The 21210-nt window shown below is 37.3% G+C and overlaps 2 protein-coding genes across 2 annotated transcripts; one reads left to right on the top strand and one right to left on the bottom strand.

Moving 5' to 3' along the window:
- Positions 1-1100: 1100 nt before the first annotated feature.
- On the top strand, positions 1101-8804 carry LOC100163191. Its single transcript, XM_001950236.5, has 3 exons — positions 1101-1714; positions 2592-2730; positions 7837-8804. The coding sequence occupies exons 1-3, from the start codon at positions 1429-1431 to the stop codon at positions 8006-8008; spliced, it is 597 nt and encodes a 198-aa protein (XP_001950271.1). The 5' UTR covers positions 1101-1428; the 3' UTR covers positions 8009-8804.
- On the bottom strand, positions 8794-16915 carry LOC100165262 (protein pygopus). Its single transcript, XM_001950201.4, has 3 exons — positions 16105-16915; positions 14785-15336; positions 8794-10227 (listed from the first exon to the last, which is right to left on the bottom strand). Exons 1-3 carry the CDS (start codon positions 16209-16211, stop codon positions 9351-9353), a joined length of 1536 nt encoding a protein of 511 aa, XP_001950236.1. The 5' UTR covers positions 16212-16915; the 3' UTR covers positions 8794-9350.
- Between the last annotated feature and the right edge of the window lie 4295 nt (positions 16916-21210).

The raw sequence follows: 21210 nt of genomic DNA on the forward strand, positions 1-21210 counted from the left end.
GTAATATAAGTGGCACTTGATTACAAACAAAATGTACAATATATACTTTTAAATTAAACGGTGAAAGAATGATCAGTCCAGCATTGGCGTTCAATGCATGATTCGCCCAAGCGGTTCATTGGCTAAAATTGTGTATTACAGTGGTCCTATGAAAAATATAAAATGTTCCACGCTGAGGTTAGGTACCTTAAAGCACATAATAAAGATAGAATGTGCTAGGTGAATCGATGATACCCATTACCCTTTAATAGTAACCGAGACACTGATTACCTGCAGCACGCCAGTACGTTTGGTAAAAGAAGATGGGTCCAGCAAAGATAAATATAGTGATACTCATGGCAGGTGTGTAGTGTGCGAGGGGTATGGAGAGGATTACTTGCAAACCTGAAAAACTTCAGTTATTCATAATGCACCAGTTGAGCCTAAAACGGGATTTCGGTATACTACTTCCTTTTTATCACTTTATCCGGAATAACGACTTCCCGTGTGACTTCTTCGATTCGCGAGCGCTGCAATAGGTGCGTGACAAAAGGAAAATTCGAGCGTCATCGGAAGTCCTCAATACATAACATAAAAGTCGCTATATAGCTATCTATCATCATTATTATAGCGACGGTTTCACTTTCTATAACATAATACCTTATTTGCTCTAGTACGATCGTTGTTTGATATAATAATATTATTGTATTACATGGCCAATTATTATTATTATTATTATACCAACGACCGATTACAGCGTTGCCAAGCCGTATACAAACAGTGCGGCTGTTGTAGTCGGATGTGGTAAGAGCCGACGACGCAGCAGCAGCTGTGATTTCGGTCTTGGTTACGTTTTTTTCTTTTATTCTCAAACTCGACACTTTCACTTGTTCCAACTATTATGGTCGGGGCACTTCCTCGGGTGACTATGTGGGGGCGGTCGCGGGTGGGGAGTCGCAAACTCGACGCGCGATAACAACATAATAGTTATAATAATAATAATAATAATAATATGTAGGCCAAACGCCGCGGCGGGCAGGATGGGTGAGAGGTTCGGGCGGCGGTGGAGGGGATCCGAAGGACGCCGCTCGTGCCGCCGCCGCCGCCGCCGAACGTAATATCCGACGCGCACCGGCTCGCCGCAGTCTCGTTCGCGTCCATATAACATAACAATATCATTATCACACAGTCGTCGAGTCGTCCGATTTCGGTTTCTTTTCGCTCTCGATTTCACTCAGTTTCCCAGCTATCATCTCACACTGCTGCAGCTGCACAATCGCCGCGACTTATCTCCCGCGATCCGTCACCGAGGCTCGCCATGCACTCCGGTCCAGCCGCCCACCGGAAACGCCGACACTGACATCGCACCGACTACTAGACGCGATATAACTCACACATATTATTATTATTCTAACTGGACGCCATACCGACACGGACGTTTAGGCCGCCATGGACTCGGGACTGGCACGGTTCGCCGTGCTCATAGTGTTGTTCTTCCTGTTGACCGGCGACCTGGCCGGCATGGTCAAACACGTATTCGAGGAATACGGCGGAAAGCAGCACAACAACCAACATCACCGCCATCAGCAGCAGCGGAGCCGGCAGCAGTCTCCGGAAAAGTCGGCGGGCGAAGGAATCGCGCGGTCGCCAAAACCACCGGTTGCTGCGGCGGGCCCTGACGACATCGGCGCCGATGGCCCGACGGCGGACGAAGATCCCGACATGGAAGCGTTCGGTGAGCAATCGTGGGTAGTGGAAGTAAAAAATAAATAAATACCAAACGAAAAGACGATGATAATACGCTGGCGACGTATCAGACGTATTCAAGGTCACCACCGCGAGGTGTTTCGGTGTGCAGTAGTACCTATTGGCTATAATCGACGGCCTCGTTCGACTTTTATTATATTCGTCATGATATGATATCTTAGGCCTTGGAGGAAACACATCCGCGGGTTACCGTGGTTCTAAGCTTCTTCTTATTCTTCCGTACATTTATAATAATATCTCTTCGGCTCGACGAAAGGCGATTACCCGTCGATACCTTTTATATTAGCCCCTCCCCCCCCCGCGACCAACACCTCACCGGCACACGTTTCGCGATTCGCGACGCATATACATTAATAATAGGTACAATAACGTTCAATGTCAATTATTGATAAAATCATATTTTAATTTACATCGGGAGGCTGCAAAATACCAGCAGAGAATATTATACATTTCCGACCAAATATCTTCCCTGTTCAATATGTATACAGTGTTTTATTGTTATTATAAAATATTATATAATATATTATAAACTACGCGATGTTATAATGCCCATTATCTGTACTCTGTATACATAATTTATTGATATTATATTATATTACTGCACACTGCAAACACGACATTATAATAATAATAACTTGTAGGTATTACGGCTCGCGTTTTTTATCTCTGTATTAAAAAAAAAATTTATAAATACCGGTTAGTTTTACTTTCATTCGTGTGCACCGGTTGTTACGACGATTGTGCGAACGCGCGTGTCTATTTTGCAACGAGAAACAGCACGCGGAGTGATAATCGGACATACCAACTAATTATAACGTTTTTTGTTTTATATATTTTATTCACAGCCAAATCGTATTCGGCCCGAATGAAACTGGTCAACACCATCAAGGAATCGTGTTTGCCGAAACTTATTTGCGAGCTGACTGCGTCCACAAACCGCGACTCGCTTACCGAATCCGAAAGATACCTGTTGTCGCTCATTAGGTACCTATTATTGTTATCATTATTATTATTATTATATGCTATCAGCTACATTATACCACGTTATATTAAACCGGCCGCACAATATACCGCGGTATACGACTGTGGTGTTCAATGACAATGCGCGCGCGCGTGCGCTCCGTAACCGCGTGATGCTGATGAGGTTTTCATCGAGCTTACCACTCGGAAAACCCTCTGCTGCAGCGTATATTCTAACCGTGTACCTAGTATACTGCAGCAGGTATAATATTATTATATATGCATAAGCACGATTGGTAATGACTATAATAATATCAAAATTGTTTGTTTATGCACTTTCGATTTCACTATAATATAACTCGAGTCACACCGCACAAGCGACACACAATAAAAAACGGAGACGTCGACTGCACGTGAATTGCTGTATTATAATAATGGTATGTCTTCGGGCAGTATAATACGAATATCATTCAACTGCGAGTCGGTGGTTATTTCGTTGCGTAACCAACAAAGTCCAAAGACACTGCAACTGTATTCGTATAATTGTCGTACAATTGTCTTGAGCTTTGGTTTCAATATGTTGTATAGTGCGTTGGTTGCATGCACCCACGCTTGGCGGCGTTCAAAAATAGCAAAGTTTTAATATAATATAGGTATGGCCATTTAAAAAAGTCCTAGTAAGAATCGCGTTAGAAGATTTTCGGAAAGTTTCAAGTACTTATAGAATATTGTGTACGTACTTAAAATATACTTTAATATCGACTTCGCGTATATATGGGTACCCGATCACGACATTATGATATTAATATATCATCCGCGGGCGGTTTGAATTCTTTTTCGCGAGATTTTCGAATGATCCTCAAAATATGTTATGCTCGTTGCTCACAGTGGACGAAACCGGCGAGAAAGAAAACGTGGACCGGATGACGTGTCGCCGGTGCAGTCTGCGGAAAACTGATTTCGTCGAGGGAAACCGTGTACCGGAAATTGTTAGAAAAAAATAAAAAAAACACTGGTAGACGATCGGAGCAATCGTAAATCGCTTCGCTGAGAAAACTGTAGTGCGCGGATATAATATGCGAGTGCGTTATTTACGACCCGGGGAGGGAGGAATAAAATAGTGAAAAAAATTAAGTGATAAATCTCTCGCGGAAAAGCACACAATATAATATGCGCTCGGCGTATACGCACGCCATATATATATTATATATTATTATATATATCATAATAACAACAACAACAATAATTGTTCGCATTCTTATATATTATATGTGTATGAGAATAATGATTTGCTGCGCGTTTTCTCCTATATGTAAATTCCGAGTGCATAATGTGATAATATAAAATATGTATAGTATAATATAATATTTTGTACTGCAGCGCGGCACCTCTCCCGACGACGACGACGTTAAAAAGTATTTATTTTTTTATTATGTTAATATTTTTGTGTGCGAAGCGTGACGAGCGCGTGCGCGTTAAAACGTGTCGTTTGTATATTATGTTCTACTTCATTCTAATAGATATGCCTAACCTAACACTTTAAAACGCATCGAAAAATAACATAAGGATCGACGATAATAATAGTATCGTGTCAGACAGCCGTCGATTGAATGATATCATCTGCAGATAATAATATTATAATTATATAGCTATGCGTATTAAAACACTCTAAGGGTTACGGGGTATCATCTGATGTCATAAAAATATAATAATATAAATGTAATGTTCAAATCGACAATTTAATAAAATTGTATATTGTAGATACGCTGGTAAACGTTTTACCGGCTATCCTCGCCATATGTACAGCTGTCACAGATTGGTTTACCAAGCATCGTTTGTGCTCATCATTAATAATAACGCATTTTGTTCAAATTGTGTTCTCTTAATTTTTTTTTTTTAATATACCTATCTACTATAAACCACTCGTTCTAATTTCCATTTAGATATTTGTTTTCAAAAAATATCATCTGCTAAATAATTTACGATACACAAAAATGGTACTCAAACGAAAAAAAAATGTTTGTATACCGCCAACAGACAGTCCTATCAAATGTAGTAAAATATTGTCCTACAGGTACCAAATAGTCCTTAATGCCTATTTTAAAAGTTCTAAAAATCAAAATTTGAACCACATTCGTGGTTAATCACCCCGTGGGTACCTGCATAGTATACACTGTGAATCCGTTTTGTCGACGAAGTAATAGGTAGGTGCCATCAGTCGACCTCGCCGCCAGTCTTTCGCGAGCTCATAGAGAAGACCTGTGACGAAATAACTGGATATAGACAGTAGTAGTTGTTCTCCTCGTGGCGTATCCATCTTTTCAATACATAAATCACAGATCCTAAGTCACGCCGTAGATACATCGCACGCAATATATACTATAGACGCATTAAAAAGTAGTTTGCAATGACGACAACAACAATTATAATAGTACCAACCATATTATATACTTACTATGATGGTACAATATAAAATAATCTACGTGGCTTCTCGAAAAAATTTAAGAAATTCACTTTGGAATCAATTTTCAGCGCCGAAAAATTATAACATAATAATACCTATACCATAGTACCGTGTTAACTTCCTAGTTCACCGACTTTCCACTCGATCCTCCAACCCTTATGTTGTACTTGCTGCGAATTATTGCCACAATCGTGCAATCGAAGTCGGTTTAATGTGCCTTGTACCTAATACATCTTTATTGATTCCAACACCCAGCCATAACACACGATCACCACTACCACCGGGCACCGACCACAACACACTCGTTCATTAGTATATGTTTTATTTTCTGTTTGTTTTATTCTGTACTGTTGGACTCTGACCGTATTTAATAATATAATTAAATACAAATATTATAATCGTAAGACCGATTTCGCCAAATATTCATGCGTTGATAATATTACTTATTTTGTTTTGTTCCCCGGCGTCGACGTGATTTACACGCTGTTCCCCTAGCTCGGTCCCCGAGACCTCTGGTTTGGACTTAAAAAAAAGTTTTTTTTTTTTTTCTTACTCGGGGTTTGGCGCCACGGGAAAAAAATACTAATAATAACTCGTGTCACCGATCGCGCGCGCCGATCTCCGACGGGCCAATAATAATAATACGGGGAAAATCGTCGTTGCCCGCTTCCTCCTTTTGTGAATATTCAAAAGATGATTATTATTATTATTATTTTTCATCCGCGCCAGGGCGGGAGACCCTCATAACGGCGCGGGCCCGGAGAATTCTTTGGGGATTTGACAGCGAAGAAAGGAACACAGTGTGTGTGTGTGTGTGTGTGTGCGAGAGAGATACAGAGTGAGAGAGGGTGAGAGGGAATGGGTGAGAGAGTGGGTGGGAGGGAGATTGGAATCGTAATTTTTCGCTCGGAAAAATTAAACGTCACGTTTTCATATATATATAATATTACATATTATTATTATTATATTTTTCCCTCGTCGGGACAAATAAAATCAAGTTTTTAAATTCGCATTTCGTATTATTATTATCTTCTTTTCACGAACGCCGACGATTTCTAGTGATTTGACTTTTTTATCGGTTTTTTTTTCATATATTATATTTATTACGCAGCTATGCACGCGATAAAGATTTTCATCATCGATAATATTAATATGGAAAAATACAAATATTGCGTTTCTAGTTATGTCTCTTCTCCGGTTCGTATTGTTGTCATTATTATCGTATACACGGGTTGCGCAACAACTGACGCGTTTGCCTCGATATTCTCGTCCAACTAGCTAGGCGTTGTCCGTAATTTGAACATCACATCCAAAACTTGACCTATATACTTAAGATTCCAACAGAATATGACCGGGTCGTGACGGATTGATCTTTTTTCGATGTTGACGCCAATTAAAATATTATTAATAGGTAGTCAATACGGCTAAGGTCAAATTGTACTCATTCCGATCATTATATATAGCTGGTATAGCTAACATATAATACTACAATGGTATACAAATATATAACCATTTTTGTTATTAGTGAATACCAGCAGACGATCAGAATAATAATTTGTATTTAATGTCTAAGTTTAATGACCATATTATAATATCTATAATACGGCTTCAATTTATTTAAAAAAAACTTCAATTTATATTTTAAATTTAAAAAAGATGGATAAGTGGATGTTACTCTGATGTACAGTAGGATACAAGTGGGTCACTGTAATGGATGGTGTTACATTTGAATTTAATGATATAATATCATTGTATTAGAAAAACGATTCTGAGCGAAAACGGTCAGTCAGTCTATTATATTACTAAGTATATATTTTGATAATATTATTGTGAATAAAGTAATTTATATATAACCTATTTACGTGGAACCATGTTTTAAATTTTTAATCTTTAGCTATAAAAGTTGAACATTTTATACATTTTTAACTAAAAATAATTGTTAAATTTTAAATTTGTAATATTTTGTCAAAATTCGAACCTTAAATGCTTATAAAAAAAATTGTGCCTATGTATTTTCAATGTTTTTCAACTGCTATTGTAACAATATATCAGGAGCGTTGCATTACATTTTCATGCTTTTTTACCCAACAAATAAATTTTTATTGATATGTATTTATAGGGAAAAAAACTAAAAAAATTGAAAACTGACAATGTCCGTAAACAGCTCAAAAAGATTCCTAAACGGTGATGACAGACAAAAATAAAAATTAAAAAAAAAAAAAACACAATATTGTAAAATCAATACATTTATCATTTCTCTCAGAATCTAATATGTTCACATTTAAAAACTAATAAACGATAAAGTGCATAAAAATGGGTTCTTGTTTAAAAATTGACAAATAGGTAGTTCCAATTTAAATACATTATTTTCGTTTATTTACAAACCAGTAACTTTTTGTAATAACTTCATTGATCGGTCCGAGTGCAATTCGAACGTTACCTTTTTGTACCACAGTGAATTCAGGCATTTTGGTTTAGGCAAGGTTTGCGCAGTTCGACAGTCTGCGTCCATACGACAAAATTGAAAATATAAATATTTGTTATCGTTAAAGTGTTTATGTGTAGATTTTTGCTAGGACTATTAAAATATTATAAACTACATCAATAACATATTGTTTTATTATATATTATATATTATATTATATTATAACGATCTGTATTTACAGAGAAACGACCATTTCCACTACAGCCGAAGTGACGTCCAAATATCATTTCGCAGCGCACATGGGCCAACTCATCAACGGCATTGACAACACGGGATGTCACAACTTTTATCCCGGATGTCCGTTTCCCGGGCTGCAGGTGATGCAAATGATGAAGAAAGTGAAGATCTTGTAAAATAATAATATAATTTACCTACGTGTGTGACGCCGACGCTGCGACCACAGTCTAGTCCTTAAACCGATGCATCTTAATAATAATATAATAATATTTATTCCAAGATACATGTACGGCTATACCTATAACCGCTTCTCGAAACGTAGGTAGACCTGCAGCTGCTGAGCTCGCATGACCTTTAACGTCTTGTTTCGACTTTAGCGCCACCTGCCGCTGGTGAAAAATTTAAAAAAATCAAACAAGTTTTCCGCCCTCGCGATTCCGGCTTGAGTCATAAGTCACGTCCACGCCATCGTCTTCCTTTTTTATGATATCAACGCCGACAGGTCACGCGTAAAAATTAATAACAATATGTTATTTTTTTTTTATCAATTACAGCCGATAATTATTATAATAATATAAAAGTATTAAGACACTACAATAAATATCATTATTATTATTATGTGCATCGTATAAGGTATATTAACAAGTATTACCTCAATCAAGCCTATATATAAGTATGATATTATAGTATATTATACACAATGTATAGGCAGTATAACTGCAGTTACCTATACACATCTATTTATGTATTTAACTTAATATTATGTATAAATAAAAAAAATTACAAAAAATTGTCCATAAGTACCTACACAGGTATTATTATTGTATATGCGTATCATCAATAATTTTAATTTAAGTTAATATATTTATATGTACACCAGTGTCGTGGTACTTGCGATGATGTAAATAATAATAATAATAATAATAATAACAATAATGATAATAAAATGTACAAAGAAAAATTAGCAACAAACATTGTCGTATATTATACGTGTGGCGAGTGGTAACATAATAATTTAAAGGGTTGGTAACATGGATACAAGGCTATTATAATACCACAATACTTGAATAAATTATTACAGCAGACGTGTGTGGGTACCTACAGGGAGTGTAGATTTCTCTGAAAATAAAGATAGGTAAGTGTAATGAACTATCATAATGTAATATTAATAATATTTACAATAACGAATTGTTATTGTGGGATATTTGGATGAAAAGCGTTCTGAAAATGAGGGTCTACCATCTGGATATTTGACGAACGAGACGGAAGTTACGTCCATATAGGCATATACATTACCAATATTATGGGTCTGAAATGCACTATCGTGTTATCCGATTTTTGTGTATTATATATTATACCTAATAATAATTTATTGTCCTTATAAAATTGTACAATACATTAGGTAATTAATAATGTACTTAAATAAATAATTGTTTTTCGTATAAATATTAAATAGGGGTTAAACACTGTTGGCAACGGGGAGGTGCCCCTATATTGAACCGCATTTATACCACCGCATTATTCCGAAGTCCTGGGGAATTGAAACTTGGGCCGCCTCTGGTAGGGCAACCTGTTGCCGAGCACGTCGAAGTCTTCGGCCGGTCGCCGCTGCGGAAGTCTGATGGTCGACGGCCGACCGCCGCTCGCGGTGGCGTCATCAACGAACTTGATCGCACCGTCGGCGTAGTACACGCCCTTATAGTTTCCGTACTTGTCCACGTCGGCCCTGAGTCCGCCAGTGCCAGTCCTGTCGGGGAAAATCATTTTCACTCTTTTCGCCTGCCGGTTGCCACCCCCAACGCTGCCACCTCCACCACCGCTGTTGTGGTCGGACGGGAAAGTGAACTGTGAGACCGTATTCGAGGCGCCGCCGTGATCGATCGCAGACGGAAACTTCATCGGCGCCGGCCTAGGACCGTCCAGTTGCAAGTCGTTAACCGAAGGCACGTCGTAGTACTGGCCCGGTGACCCGCTAAGTATTCTCGGGTTCTGTTGGTCATCTACTCGGGACTTGTAGCCGTAGCCAAAGTTCTGTTGCGGCCTCGGGTATTGGGGAGCGTAGTTCTGTTGCTGATCCGGGTACGGAGGCCGTTGCGAGTACGGAGGTCTTTGCGGATATGGAGGTTGCTCCGGGTACGGAGGCTGTTGTGGGTACGGTGGACGTTGGTAGGGGGCATACTGGGGAGCGTACTGCGGTAGTTGTTGGTTGAAGAACCGGAAGAAACCGCCGTTGTGGTTGTTCAGGTAGTTGATCAGCTGGTCGGGGTCCCTGGGACAGGTTGGATACGCGGTAGTGCAATATTTGGAATCTCCTCGGGCGTTGTACCCCAACAACGCGGCCCGGCCGAACATGAGCAGCGGTGAGTCGTCTACGAAGTTCAACACGGTCAGCAATCTGAAAGCGATATTATAATATAAAATATGTATATATCACTGTTTACACAGTATCTATTGTCGTGCAGTGCTGTAGTAACAATATACAACACGTAGATATAGGTATAACTCATCTATTATAAATTGTTGATTAATTACCAATGCCCAATATTCATAGAAATAACTGTAGAACTCGTGACCTTAATCTATTTTAGTGTGTTCGTGTCATTTGCACGCATGTGAATTAACTTAATACTAATGATTATTTTTATACGATCATAAAGAACAATGATTTTTAGTTTAAATTTTTTGATTGTTTTATCGAATACTCCCAGAAAAAAATTGAGTGACCTCTCACCTGTATATTATAGGGGGGTACAAAACCCATCCACATATTTGTGTTTATTATATTTGTTGGGGGTGGTTATTTGTTACTTTTTGTGAAAATTGTTCTAGCAAATTGTCCTATACATGGACTATTATAAACCAACGTGCAACGATGGCTCATTGATTTCTAAGATAGTATTTTTGTCGTATTCAATATAAAACAGTAATTTTTCACCACTTTTTTTCTATAAAATACTGATTTCATTTTCCATACATTTAATAAATAAAAAGGTAAGTACGAGTTTACCAAATTAGAGCAGGTATACGTCTAGTTATTGATAATTTAAAACAATAATGTTGTTAGAAATATACTAAACTGGATCAAATTCAATCAGATTTTGGTAATAGTCCGTTAAACCCTATAATAGTAGACATTTTTGTGCAATTAATAATTAGTTACTTTTTGAAAACCATAATTTGAAAATCATGAGTTAATATTAATAATAAATATTATTATTGCTCACTCATAAGTCGCATATTTGTGGAAATAATAGTATTAATACTATTATTTCCACAAATATTAAAAAGTTAACCTATGCTTTACTTATAGGTAAATTATAACTTAATTGTAATCATATTTCAAAATTGCTTCAACAACATAATAATATGTTAAATTGTAGATGAAAAAATTTTGAAATTTTTTTAATGTATGTCATTGAATTGGAAATTGATTTTACTGTTGAATACCATACATTTAAATTATTTTGAGTATACCAGTGGAGATATATTTAGGGTATTTTGAAAAGATGTCATACATCTCACCACATTCTACACAATTCAATTAAATATTGAAATTTCGATTGAGGTAAATTATAATATAGGTAAGCGTTTTTTTGGAGCAGCAGTATAATAAATGCGTCTGCTAGAAGCACAATACCTAACTGCAAAAACTGAAATAATAGGAAATTGAATCAAAATCTAATTTTTATACTAGTCGTGATTTCTATTCAAACACCTAGTAAAAAGTGACAGTTAGCCAATAAAGAGTTATCGATCTAAAGATACTGTAGTTAGTGAGTTTCGATGAAATTTTACTCAAAATACAGTACAGCGAGGTGACAGAATAATCAGTAAATTACTTCCGCTCGCCAAAAGTAGTCGTCGTACACACCCTCGGATAGATCCTGTAGAATCATCATATTAAACGGTTCATTGGTGTAGCTTGGAGGGGGTGTGGGGGGAGTGTTTAAGGTTTTAAATGAGAGTATACCCCATATATATTGTTCTAAAATAAAATTTTAACACCCCCTAAAAAAATTCATGGTTACGTGCCTCGAACTGGTATGGCTATTATATTGGTACTAGAGCATTATGATCGTTATAAGAAAACCAATGAAATGGTCATGACGTGATATTTTACGATTTTATAGTATATACCATCGATTTTGACTGTCTGTGGGACGACGCGCGATAATGTATCGGTGTAAGCTCGTTTGGAAAGTATGAATGACGAGAGTCGTCGACCACCTGTGTGTGTGGGGTGCGATGTGATTATTACGATACAGTCATATTATATCAACTATACACTGTAATATATGCGTCGGGTAAAAGTCGTCTAGCGAAAGACAAAAACTATACCATTGACCGTGGGGTGGTGGGTGGGGGCGACGGCGTTTCGCCTTATTTAATGCATATTATATGCAAATCCGATCGAGTTCGACGACTCTCGCCTATGTAATATAATAATAATAATAACTTTACAACAATATGCACTATACCGAACGCATAATATCGACATCGAGCGATTTCGCGGGCGGCCCACGCATCTCATTTCACCCGGCCGAATTCATCTAAACTATAAATATATTATATTATAATATTATAATAATAATAATAATTGTTGGCGCGCGTAGGAATACACGACGGCGGCAGAGGTGGCCTCGGGTGAGGAAAACGTTCGTTACAATATAAAAATATAATATTGTAATATATTATAATAATATCACTGCTGCAGTGTTGTTGTTGTTGTTGTTGTTTTTGTTGTCATTATAACATCGTAGACCCACTTTTGGTGTTAACAAAACGATGTGGCGCGTAACGCAATAATTACAAATATTATTATTTTGTCACGCACAATCGTCGTGCTCGACAATAGAGCAGTGTAATAATATAATATTATTATAATGGCGTATTCCTAGCGTGTATCATAATAGTGATAATAAAAATAATAATAATATAAGAATATTACGTGTCCTACTATTTATGACCGAACGCCGCTGCAGACAATTGTCACCCCGATCATCAGGGGTTCTTGTATAGATAATTTAGCCATAGATCATCTACCTGGCCTATACAGTTGAATGGAGTTCGGTAATGTCGAAAAGTTTATATACGATGAGTCGCGAGTGTTTAATTGATTTTTTCCTAATCCGCAGACTGCGGAATGATTTATATGTTTGGGTGACAGAATTTGTCAAGGGCGTCAGCACAAACGAATGAGTTACCTAAGATTCAACTTTAAGCATGTCTAACCATTGTGAATGATCTTAAAAAAACGACGCTATACATGTGTTGTCTCCGCCTTTCAAACACGTAAGACATGTCAAATTTGAGTTCAGCAGAACCGATATTTTAGTGTTTAAGGAAGATATGACTATATGAGTATGTAAAATTAAAAAAAACTTATATCTCACTTAAAAATTAAAATATTGTAAAAAGCGGACACTTAAGTGCAGGTGAAATTTTTTAACTTTTATGTTTGATAATTGGTGAATTCGCTCTAATATAATGTAAGCTAACAACACAAAATTAGTTCCGCTGAACTCAAAGACTATAGAGCCATGTGTGAATAGCATCCTCTTACTCAATAGATAAAAAATGTACTCGCTATGTCGACCTTACGGCTTAACTTATGATGTAAGAATTGTTACTCAATATAGACCAATACCGTTACAGTTCTATATAATATATAGTTAAACCTCCTTTAAATAATGAACGTTTTATTTTTTGGAATTAAACTACAAACTGAACTCTTTGAATAGCGAATAAAATACCGGAAATCGTCCAAAAATTCGGGATTTGGTGTCTATATTATGTTTAAGCTTGATACGAAATACAAGGTTAAACAGGCCCGTCAGAAGTTTCAATGAAAAAACTCGCTGGAGACTTACAGCTCACGGCGTCCAAAAGTCTCGGTGGCCGCTCTGTCGTTTGCTCGACCCTAATAAGGAACGGTATATATTACATTATCATTATTATTATTATACTGCTTATGATGTGATTGAGACGAGTGCTGGAGTTTGTAGGTACCTATCCGTCCGTGTAGCGATTACCCGTGCGCACGTTACCGGAAACTATACTTCCGGTGTGTACATTAAGTATAATAACTACAAATATGACATAATCACTGCATTTGAACTTTACGCGTACGCGCCGTTATCAAAGCAATAACACATCGTTTACCGACCGCATCATATTATTATATAGGTATACGACTGCAGAGCAGCTATACAGACACAGTCGCGGTATACCGGTATACAGGTTATAACCTGCGCTCGTCGCCGTCCGCCCGAGTCGACTGCTGTGTACACAATATACAGTTAGTGTAATATATTTTCCGGAAGTGATCTGCGCGGTAAAAGGGTTCCCGAGGGGAATCATATCGCGGAAGCGGCGGAGACGTCGTTAATCTGTCGGCGAAAAAATGTTTATGACGCACACGCCGTTTGGCGGCGGCGGCGGTGGTACGAGGTTTTTTTTCCGTTACTCGGCAGTAAATCACGTCGCAATAAATAAGCGTTCGGCGGGTGGGTTGTAGGAAAAAACAAGTTAATTTCGATTTAAGCCCCGCAAAGCGAAATGTTTACGTTGCCCACCCCCGACCCATCGTCTCTTGGCCCCGCCGCCGAGTGTTTGTGTACCCGCAGAAAGGCGTAAAAGGCACGTCTCCGCGCGTCAAAGACACTTTTTCATTTCTTATCTGGACGGGCCACCGATCGCGAGCCGCGTAGATTTATCGACGGAAAAAAACGAGCGAGGTGACGACTGATATACGACTATAACTCTCTGTGATATATTATATTTATATTGTACGCAATTATCGTGTACGCGAAACCATGATATATTATATTTGATATAATATAACGACACCTCGAGTGACTATAAATAATAACTCAGAGTACACCTAATACCTCTATGTATAACGTACTGTATAAATTGTATGTGTGTGTGTTTGTGCGCACACCGTACTTACGTGATCAGAGCGTCTTTGGTGAGGAACGGTATGGAGGACTGTTGTTGTTGTTGTTGCTGGTAGTAACCCGATTGCTGGTAATAACCGGGTCTGGTGCCGGACGACACTTCGCACAGCAGTCTGGGCACGCACCTCAGGTCGTCGTGTTCCGATATGGAACTCAGCGCCTGCACGACGGAGTTCTGCTGTAGGTAGCCGCCACCTAGACCACCGGGACGGAGCCCATTTGGGCGGAATGGCGGTGGAGGGTACGGTCCACCGTTTCCAGGGTATGGTGGAGGATACGGTCCGCCGTTTTCTGGGTACGGTGAAGGGTATGGTCCACCGTTTTCCGGGTATGGTGGAGGGTACGGTCTGCCGTTTTCCGGGTACGGTGGAGGGTATGGTCTGCCACCTTGGGGCCTCTCCAGAAAGGGTGGTCGACCGGTGTCAAAGTAATCGGCGACGGGTGGACGATTGGGCCGACCCAAAACAGACTGAGATCCATCCCCGAGCACACTCGAATATCTGGCATCGGTGTTCAAAACCGTTCCGATCATTTGCGTCAAGGACCTGCCGTGGAAAACGTAAGACAATAATCCAATCATCGTATAATATTATATAAGTAAAAACATAAGATGATTATATATTTATTATTGAACTAGAGATCGTACGAGAAAATAGGAAACTGTACTAATAATATATGAATTAAGTCTTAAATCGAATTACATTCTGTTCCCCGCGATCAACAGGTAGGACTTGTGGTAGCAAATGCATAAATTATTCTTGGCAGTTTTTATGATTTAAGGATAAATTATCAACCGGTCATGCGTGCATACAAATGCTTGTAAAAATTATTGTTTTTAATTAAGATTTTTATAGCAGAACTGCTATTTTACTCTGCAAATCAAAAGAAACAGACCATAGCTATCGCGGTGAAAATAAATTGATTCTTAAATTGCATAATCGACGGTAGTGGTTAAACAGGTACAAATAAATATCGATATCGCTGAAAATATTCGAAACCGTATATTACGAATAATTTGATGTTTTGAATCCGTTCTTAAAATATTTATCCTATACCATCGGTAAACTTATATTCTGAGAACAAATTGAATTTCAGCTACCGAAAATCTGAACCCAGATAGTCGCAAATAAGTAACCAAAAACATATTCAGATCTCTTTAAGAAATATAGGTACCTATACGAAATTACGAATCATTTCTTTTTCCTTGGTAAATCAAGGAGAGTTATCAAGTGAATAGTTATTTTGATACGAATATACGATATCGATATTATATTATAGTACATTGTATTTTGTTAATTCGAATGGTCACTCACGTCAAGAACTCGTCCACTCCTCTGGTGGCGTTTTTTTCGTTCGACAAAGCCGCCGCGAACCCGCAGCAACACCACAGCAGGACGACGACACACCTCGAGACCGACATCGCTGATGGTCCTGGAGTTTTTTTTCGAAGGATTTTCGTTTGTTTTCGCTGGTTGAAACGATAGTTGTAACTCGTAAAAGACGTTTGCAGACAGCTGGTAACTTTAACGAGAAATCGTCCGGTGGTCGGACGCCGCAGAGTGCCAAAACCGGTGTGGTCGACGGAGGCGACGGAGGTCGGTCCGGTGCCGCGAAAAAATTAGAAAAAAAGCGCACGCCTACGGTCCGACGTCGCCCACCCGACCACCGCCTGCTCGCGATGCCGGTAACCCGCGATCGGCACAGTGGCGGTGGCGGATTTCGCGTAGAGTGAACTTTCACAACAATAAAAATGACATCACATTATACGCGGGCCGACGAGTAAACGACAGTGTGAACTGATAATAATAACAACGATATTATGACAAGCACGAACACGACGACTGAATTATAATAACGTAGTAGGTAATTAAATATGTATAATATAATTATTATCGCATAAACCCACGCGATTGTTTGTTATTACGATTTATAATAACGGATACGCGTACAACGACTCGGCGACGACGAATTCGCCGTCAAACTGCGCGAGCGAAACACCACTCGATCGGTACCTACGGCTGACGATAAATAATAATAATAACGATTTATTGCGATCGAGTACGCATACGCCGCTGCTTACAAATCGCATGCGATAGTCGAAACATTTAACACGCGCGGGGAAAACGTACGCCACGTCTGTGATGTATTGTATAGTTATATGCGTTTTCGCACCGTTTCCAATCGTTTATCGTCGATCGCGTTTTACATTTTTCCGTGGGTCCCCCCCCCTTGGAAAACCATAGCTCGTCGAGTCTTAGCGTTTCCCGGACAACGACAGTGGCGTATAATTTTAATTGCACTATATAAACATAGATAAATGTTTCTATGTATTATATATATAATATATATCATATAGGTGTAACGAAACGCAAACGTTTCGGCGCAATAATTCAATTAGAACGCGACACGACACGGCTACATATTAGCTATATATTTAGGTATATTAGGTGTATGGTAAAAAGTTTTTCTAAAAACGCGTTTTTATACAGAGCGTTTCAGGTAGTTCCGTGTAAACTTTCAGAACGATAATCACACGTCCACGAAGGAATCGAATATGGCAATTTTCCGTTTTTTTGGGGGGAATTTCATAGTATTATAATATTGTACTTGTGGTGTCCGGTATAATTCACGAAATATTAAAAAAAGGTATAAATAATTTCGATTTTAGTCGTGACTGATACGGCGAGTGTTATTCATTCACAAAGTTTAAACTGAACAACCTAAAGCACTCTGTACATGAGCGTCGCGCTGCTGCACTTGCGTGTATAATACAAGTATAATAATAATGGTATTCGGCGGTGACCCTAAAGGCCTAACATTTGAACAAAAAATGCACTAACCAACCATCGTTTTGTATATGAGACACTTGTTGCATGCCCTTAAATAGGTCACACCGATTAACTGAAAAACGTGTGCCAGTACACAAAAATTATAATAACAATCGGTGGCATGCGGTATTATAGTCTACCCATTATGTATAGGTACACATTTTTTTGTTTCATTAAAGTTCTTGGACTATAATAATAATATTACATAAAATACTTGTATAGAACTGCAATTAAGTGTATCGTGTTACTATAATAGAGTTATAATACACTGAAACCACTAAATACCTCCTGACACTCTTGATCACTGAAATTGTGTCTACTATTTAGAAATGTTGTAGTTGGTTCCCATAAAAAAACGTTCACTGTTGGGAATAGTTCCACAATTGTAGGTGTCCGTTAGGGGAGGTTTCACTTTATATAGTTTGTGGCAGTCCCACCTTTGTGGGTGGAGGGAAGAGCTAACCTAACCTGGCATCCCGTTAATATATCCCGAGATAATTGTGTCAAGGATAACAGTTATATTTCATGAAAAGGCCAAAACGGGTATAGCTGAGTTGCAGCGCCTCTCGTTCAGCGTGTGCATTCATAGCTTTTTTTTTTTGATAAATTCCTTTTATTTTTGCATGCAATAAAATAAAAGCATTGAGAGATAGATTTTAAATCTGATATTGAATGTTTATTTTTAATTTTTACTTTTCAAATACAGTTTGGTTATGCAAGTACGACAGTTGAACAAGATATAACTAATAGCAAAATATAATTTAATAATAATTATTAAATTACCAACTAAATTGATATTACCTATATTATATTCATAGACATAATAAAAATTATCGTTATTACATAATATGATGTCTATGATTACATTACTATAAAGAATAATACATAACAGTAAAAGATAAATTAATTTATACATGGTGCAGTGTTGTAGTTGTATTACGTTTGTATATTGTTATCAATTTGTAGCAAATCACAACAATCAACAATAACTTACAATCAAAATATCAAAAATAAAATACAGTCTGAAAATTATATTCCTAATATGCATTATGGACGTTTGCGTTTTAAATCACATCGTCTACATACTATATATACTATAAAGGTATATAATAGTATAATTTAATTACTATTTACCATATTGATTATAATATAATAAATTATAAGACGTAGAGCCTATAAGATATACTAAAATTATATCGACTGAATGGTGTGCCAGCTGATACCTAAATATCATTTTGATAACTGCCTGAAAACATTTTGTCAATTAAAATATTAAAATTATGTCTCTGAAATATTTAGGTAGTGGTCGGACGTTCAAATCGTAAATCGAATACTCGATCGTTGTCACTTTCGGCGGATGCGTTTGCGTAACAAATCGGAATTCCCTACACCCATATGTATACAGCGATACAGGGTGATTCACCAAACATGCCCACTCAGTGTTTGACTTAAAATTTTTCAGCAAATCATTTTTTTAAATATTTTAATTTTTTATGTACCTACTCAAATCAAAATTTGAACCAGTGGTTTCCAAGTTGGATGCTTAACTTTGTGTACTAAGGATAATAGATTAAAAGTTTTGAAGATGTGGGGGCTATGATTATTAAACAAATTTGAGCAATAATTTTATAATATTAATCTATCAACATTTATAATCTGTAAAAATGATCCGTGTATGATAAACACTAGATCCAATATACTACCTATATAAATATATTTTTGTAAAATTATTTTTAAGAACTATTATACATATAATATTATTGTATATATTTTAATTACCCATAAAGTACTTGTTCAAATTTTCATAAGAATACTTATAGGTAAATACATATTGTACAAATAAATTTTCAATAAAATTATCTAATTCAAACTAAATAAGAGGATTCTCATTTGAAAATCATAAATATGTAATAACACCACAGAACACTTCATATGAACAATACAAACAAATCTCAAGTACTCGAAAATATAGCCTTTATAGTTTTAGAGAACGCTACACAAATATTTGTTGTCTACGTCTTACAAGTGCGTAATATAAAAAATTTACGCTCAGCTTAGATACGTTAGTTTAAAAATTAGAATGAATTAAGTTTTGAGTACATAATATAAAAAAAATGCCCATAAATCACTTCAAACCTGAACTATCGTAAAAAATACTCGTACAAACACTATGATAATATATTCTTACCATTAAATTTCATAATAGGTCGATTCAATCTAATTTTTAAAGTAACAAAGGTAATTGTGATCTACTGGGCGTTAGTTTGTTATGTTACGCACTCCCGTGAGGAGACGACAATTAATATATCTGTGTAACGTCCTCTTAAGTATATTTAATAATTCCAAAAATGATGTTTTGAATAACTGCAGCTTTTCTAAAGAATAAAATGCGGGTGGGCATGCTTGCATATATGAGCCACCCTGTATATATATGTTATCGTCGGGCGGCGAGTGGGTTGTGCTCGCGTTGAAGTCTCCAAAAGGCGTAAGTAAAATATTGTTATATCCATTATGTGTTGTACTACCCACGGCGGCAACGCGTCTGCGCCAGTGACGTTCGGCCGGACTGATGTCGAGACGAGTTGCGAAAACGCGCTCGAGGTAACCCAATTTTAGGCCATGATGACGACTCCTTGCGATTAGTGCGTGTACGGAGTGTATCTCGACAAATTGTTTTTGCGTGTGATATAATCGTAAAGCACGAGACTAAACTTAGTCAACAGGTCAATCATCCCCCTACAATGACTTCTCTGCTGAAGACAAAAATTAACAAACTCGAAGTTGGACGCACAACACTCGCACACCTATAATATACTTAAGTGAGGATCTCTCCGCCTGCAACACCTGTGGCGTACAACTCAGGGTGAAACACACAAAAGTCACGAATACCGTAATAGTTTTCCAGATAGAAAGGGGTTGAAGTTAATCAAATATATAAGTAATATAAGTATCTCAAACTTTTTAACTTGTACCGTACTGAAATATGATACGTTTAATGTAATTAATTTTATAATATTGCTCATACAACCAAACATAGTAGGTATACCAGATTCTGAGCGGAGCGATGATTGTATTAGTTTTACGTTTACAATAATTATGATGTGTCTGTAGGTATATGTCTGTGTTTTCAACTTCAATATTTTTACTGATAATAAAGTGATTGGTTGATACTTTGAGTACCGAAATTAAAAACATCGCAATACTTTTCAAGGGCGTCCGTAGGAATTTGTCAAGGGGAGGGCAAAATGTTTTCCTTTTTACATTTTTTGTCTCGCTATCTTATTAGTTATAAAGTATAACATTAATTGCGACATGTTATGAATATTTAATTTTATTGTTATCAAAAAAGTAAAAACTTTGTTCACACTGCAGTATGGCACTTGGTCCCACCACTACATCTCATAATCTATAAAAACAACGTTCTTAGTTCTGACGTTCATATTTGAGTGTAATAAAAATCACTCTGTAAAAAAAAAAAAATGTTTTCATTTTTAATTTAAAAAAAGTTTATTTTGCGATATTTTATATTACAACGGTAATGATTGAGGTTGGGATTACGATGCACTTTGCATTATTTTCCAAATCTAGCTA

Source organism: Acyrthosiphon pisum, chromosome A2 (genome assembly GCF_005508785.2).
Source record: "Acyrthosiphon pisum isolate AL4f chromosome A2, pea_aphid_22Mar2018_4r6ur, whole genome shotgun sequence".
NCBI lineage: Eukaryota > Metazoa > Arthropoda > Insecta > Hemiptera > Aphididae > Acyrthosiphon > Acyrthosiphon pisum.

Bases quoted from the DNA above. Each gene is read 5' to 3' on its own strand.
- LOC100163191 (XM_001950236.5), top strand. From the start codon at position 1,429: ATGGACTCGGGACTGGCACGGTTCGCCGTGCTCATAGTGTTGTTCTTC. The intron at 1,715-2,591 runs GTGAGCAATCGT...TTTTATTCACAG, and splicing joins TCCCGACATGGAAGCGTTCG to CCAAATCGTATTCGGCCCGA. The intron at 2,731-7,836 runs GTACCTATTATT...CTGTATTTACAG, and splicing joins TACCTGTTGTCGCTCATTAG to AGAAACGACCATTTCCACTA.
- LOC100165262 (XM_001950201.4), bottom strand. From the start codon at position 16,211: ATGTCGGTCTCGAGGTGTGTCGTCGTCCTGCTGTGGTGTTGCTGCGGG. The intron at 15,337-16,104 runs GTGAGTGACCAT...TTTCCACGGCAG, and splicing joins GGAGTGGACGAGTTCTTGAC to GTCCTTGACGCAAATGATCG. The intron at 10,228-14,784 runs GTAAGTACGGTG...TATCGCTTTCAG, and splicing joins ACCAAAGACGCTCTGATCAC to ATTGCTGACCGTGTTGAACT.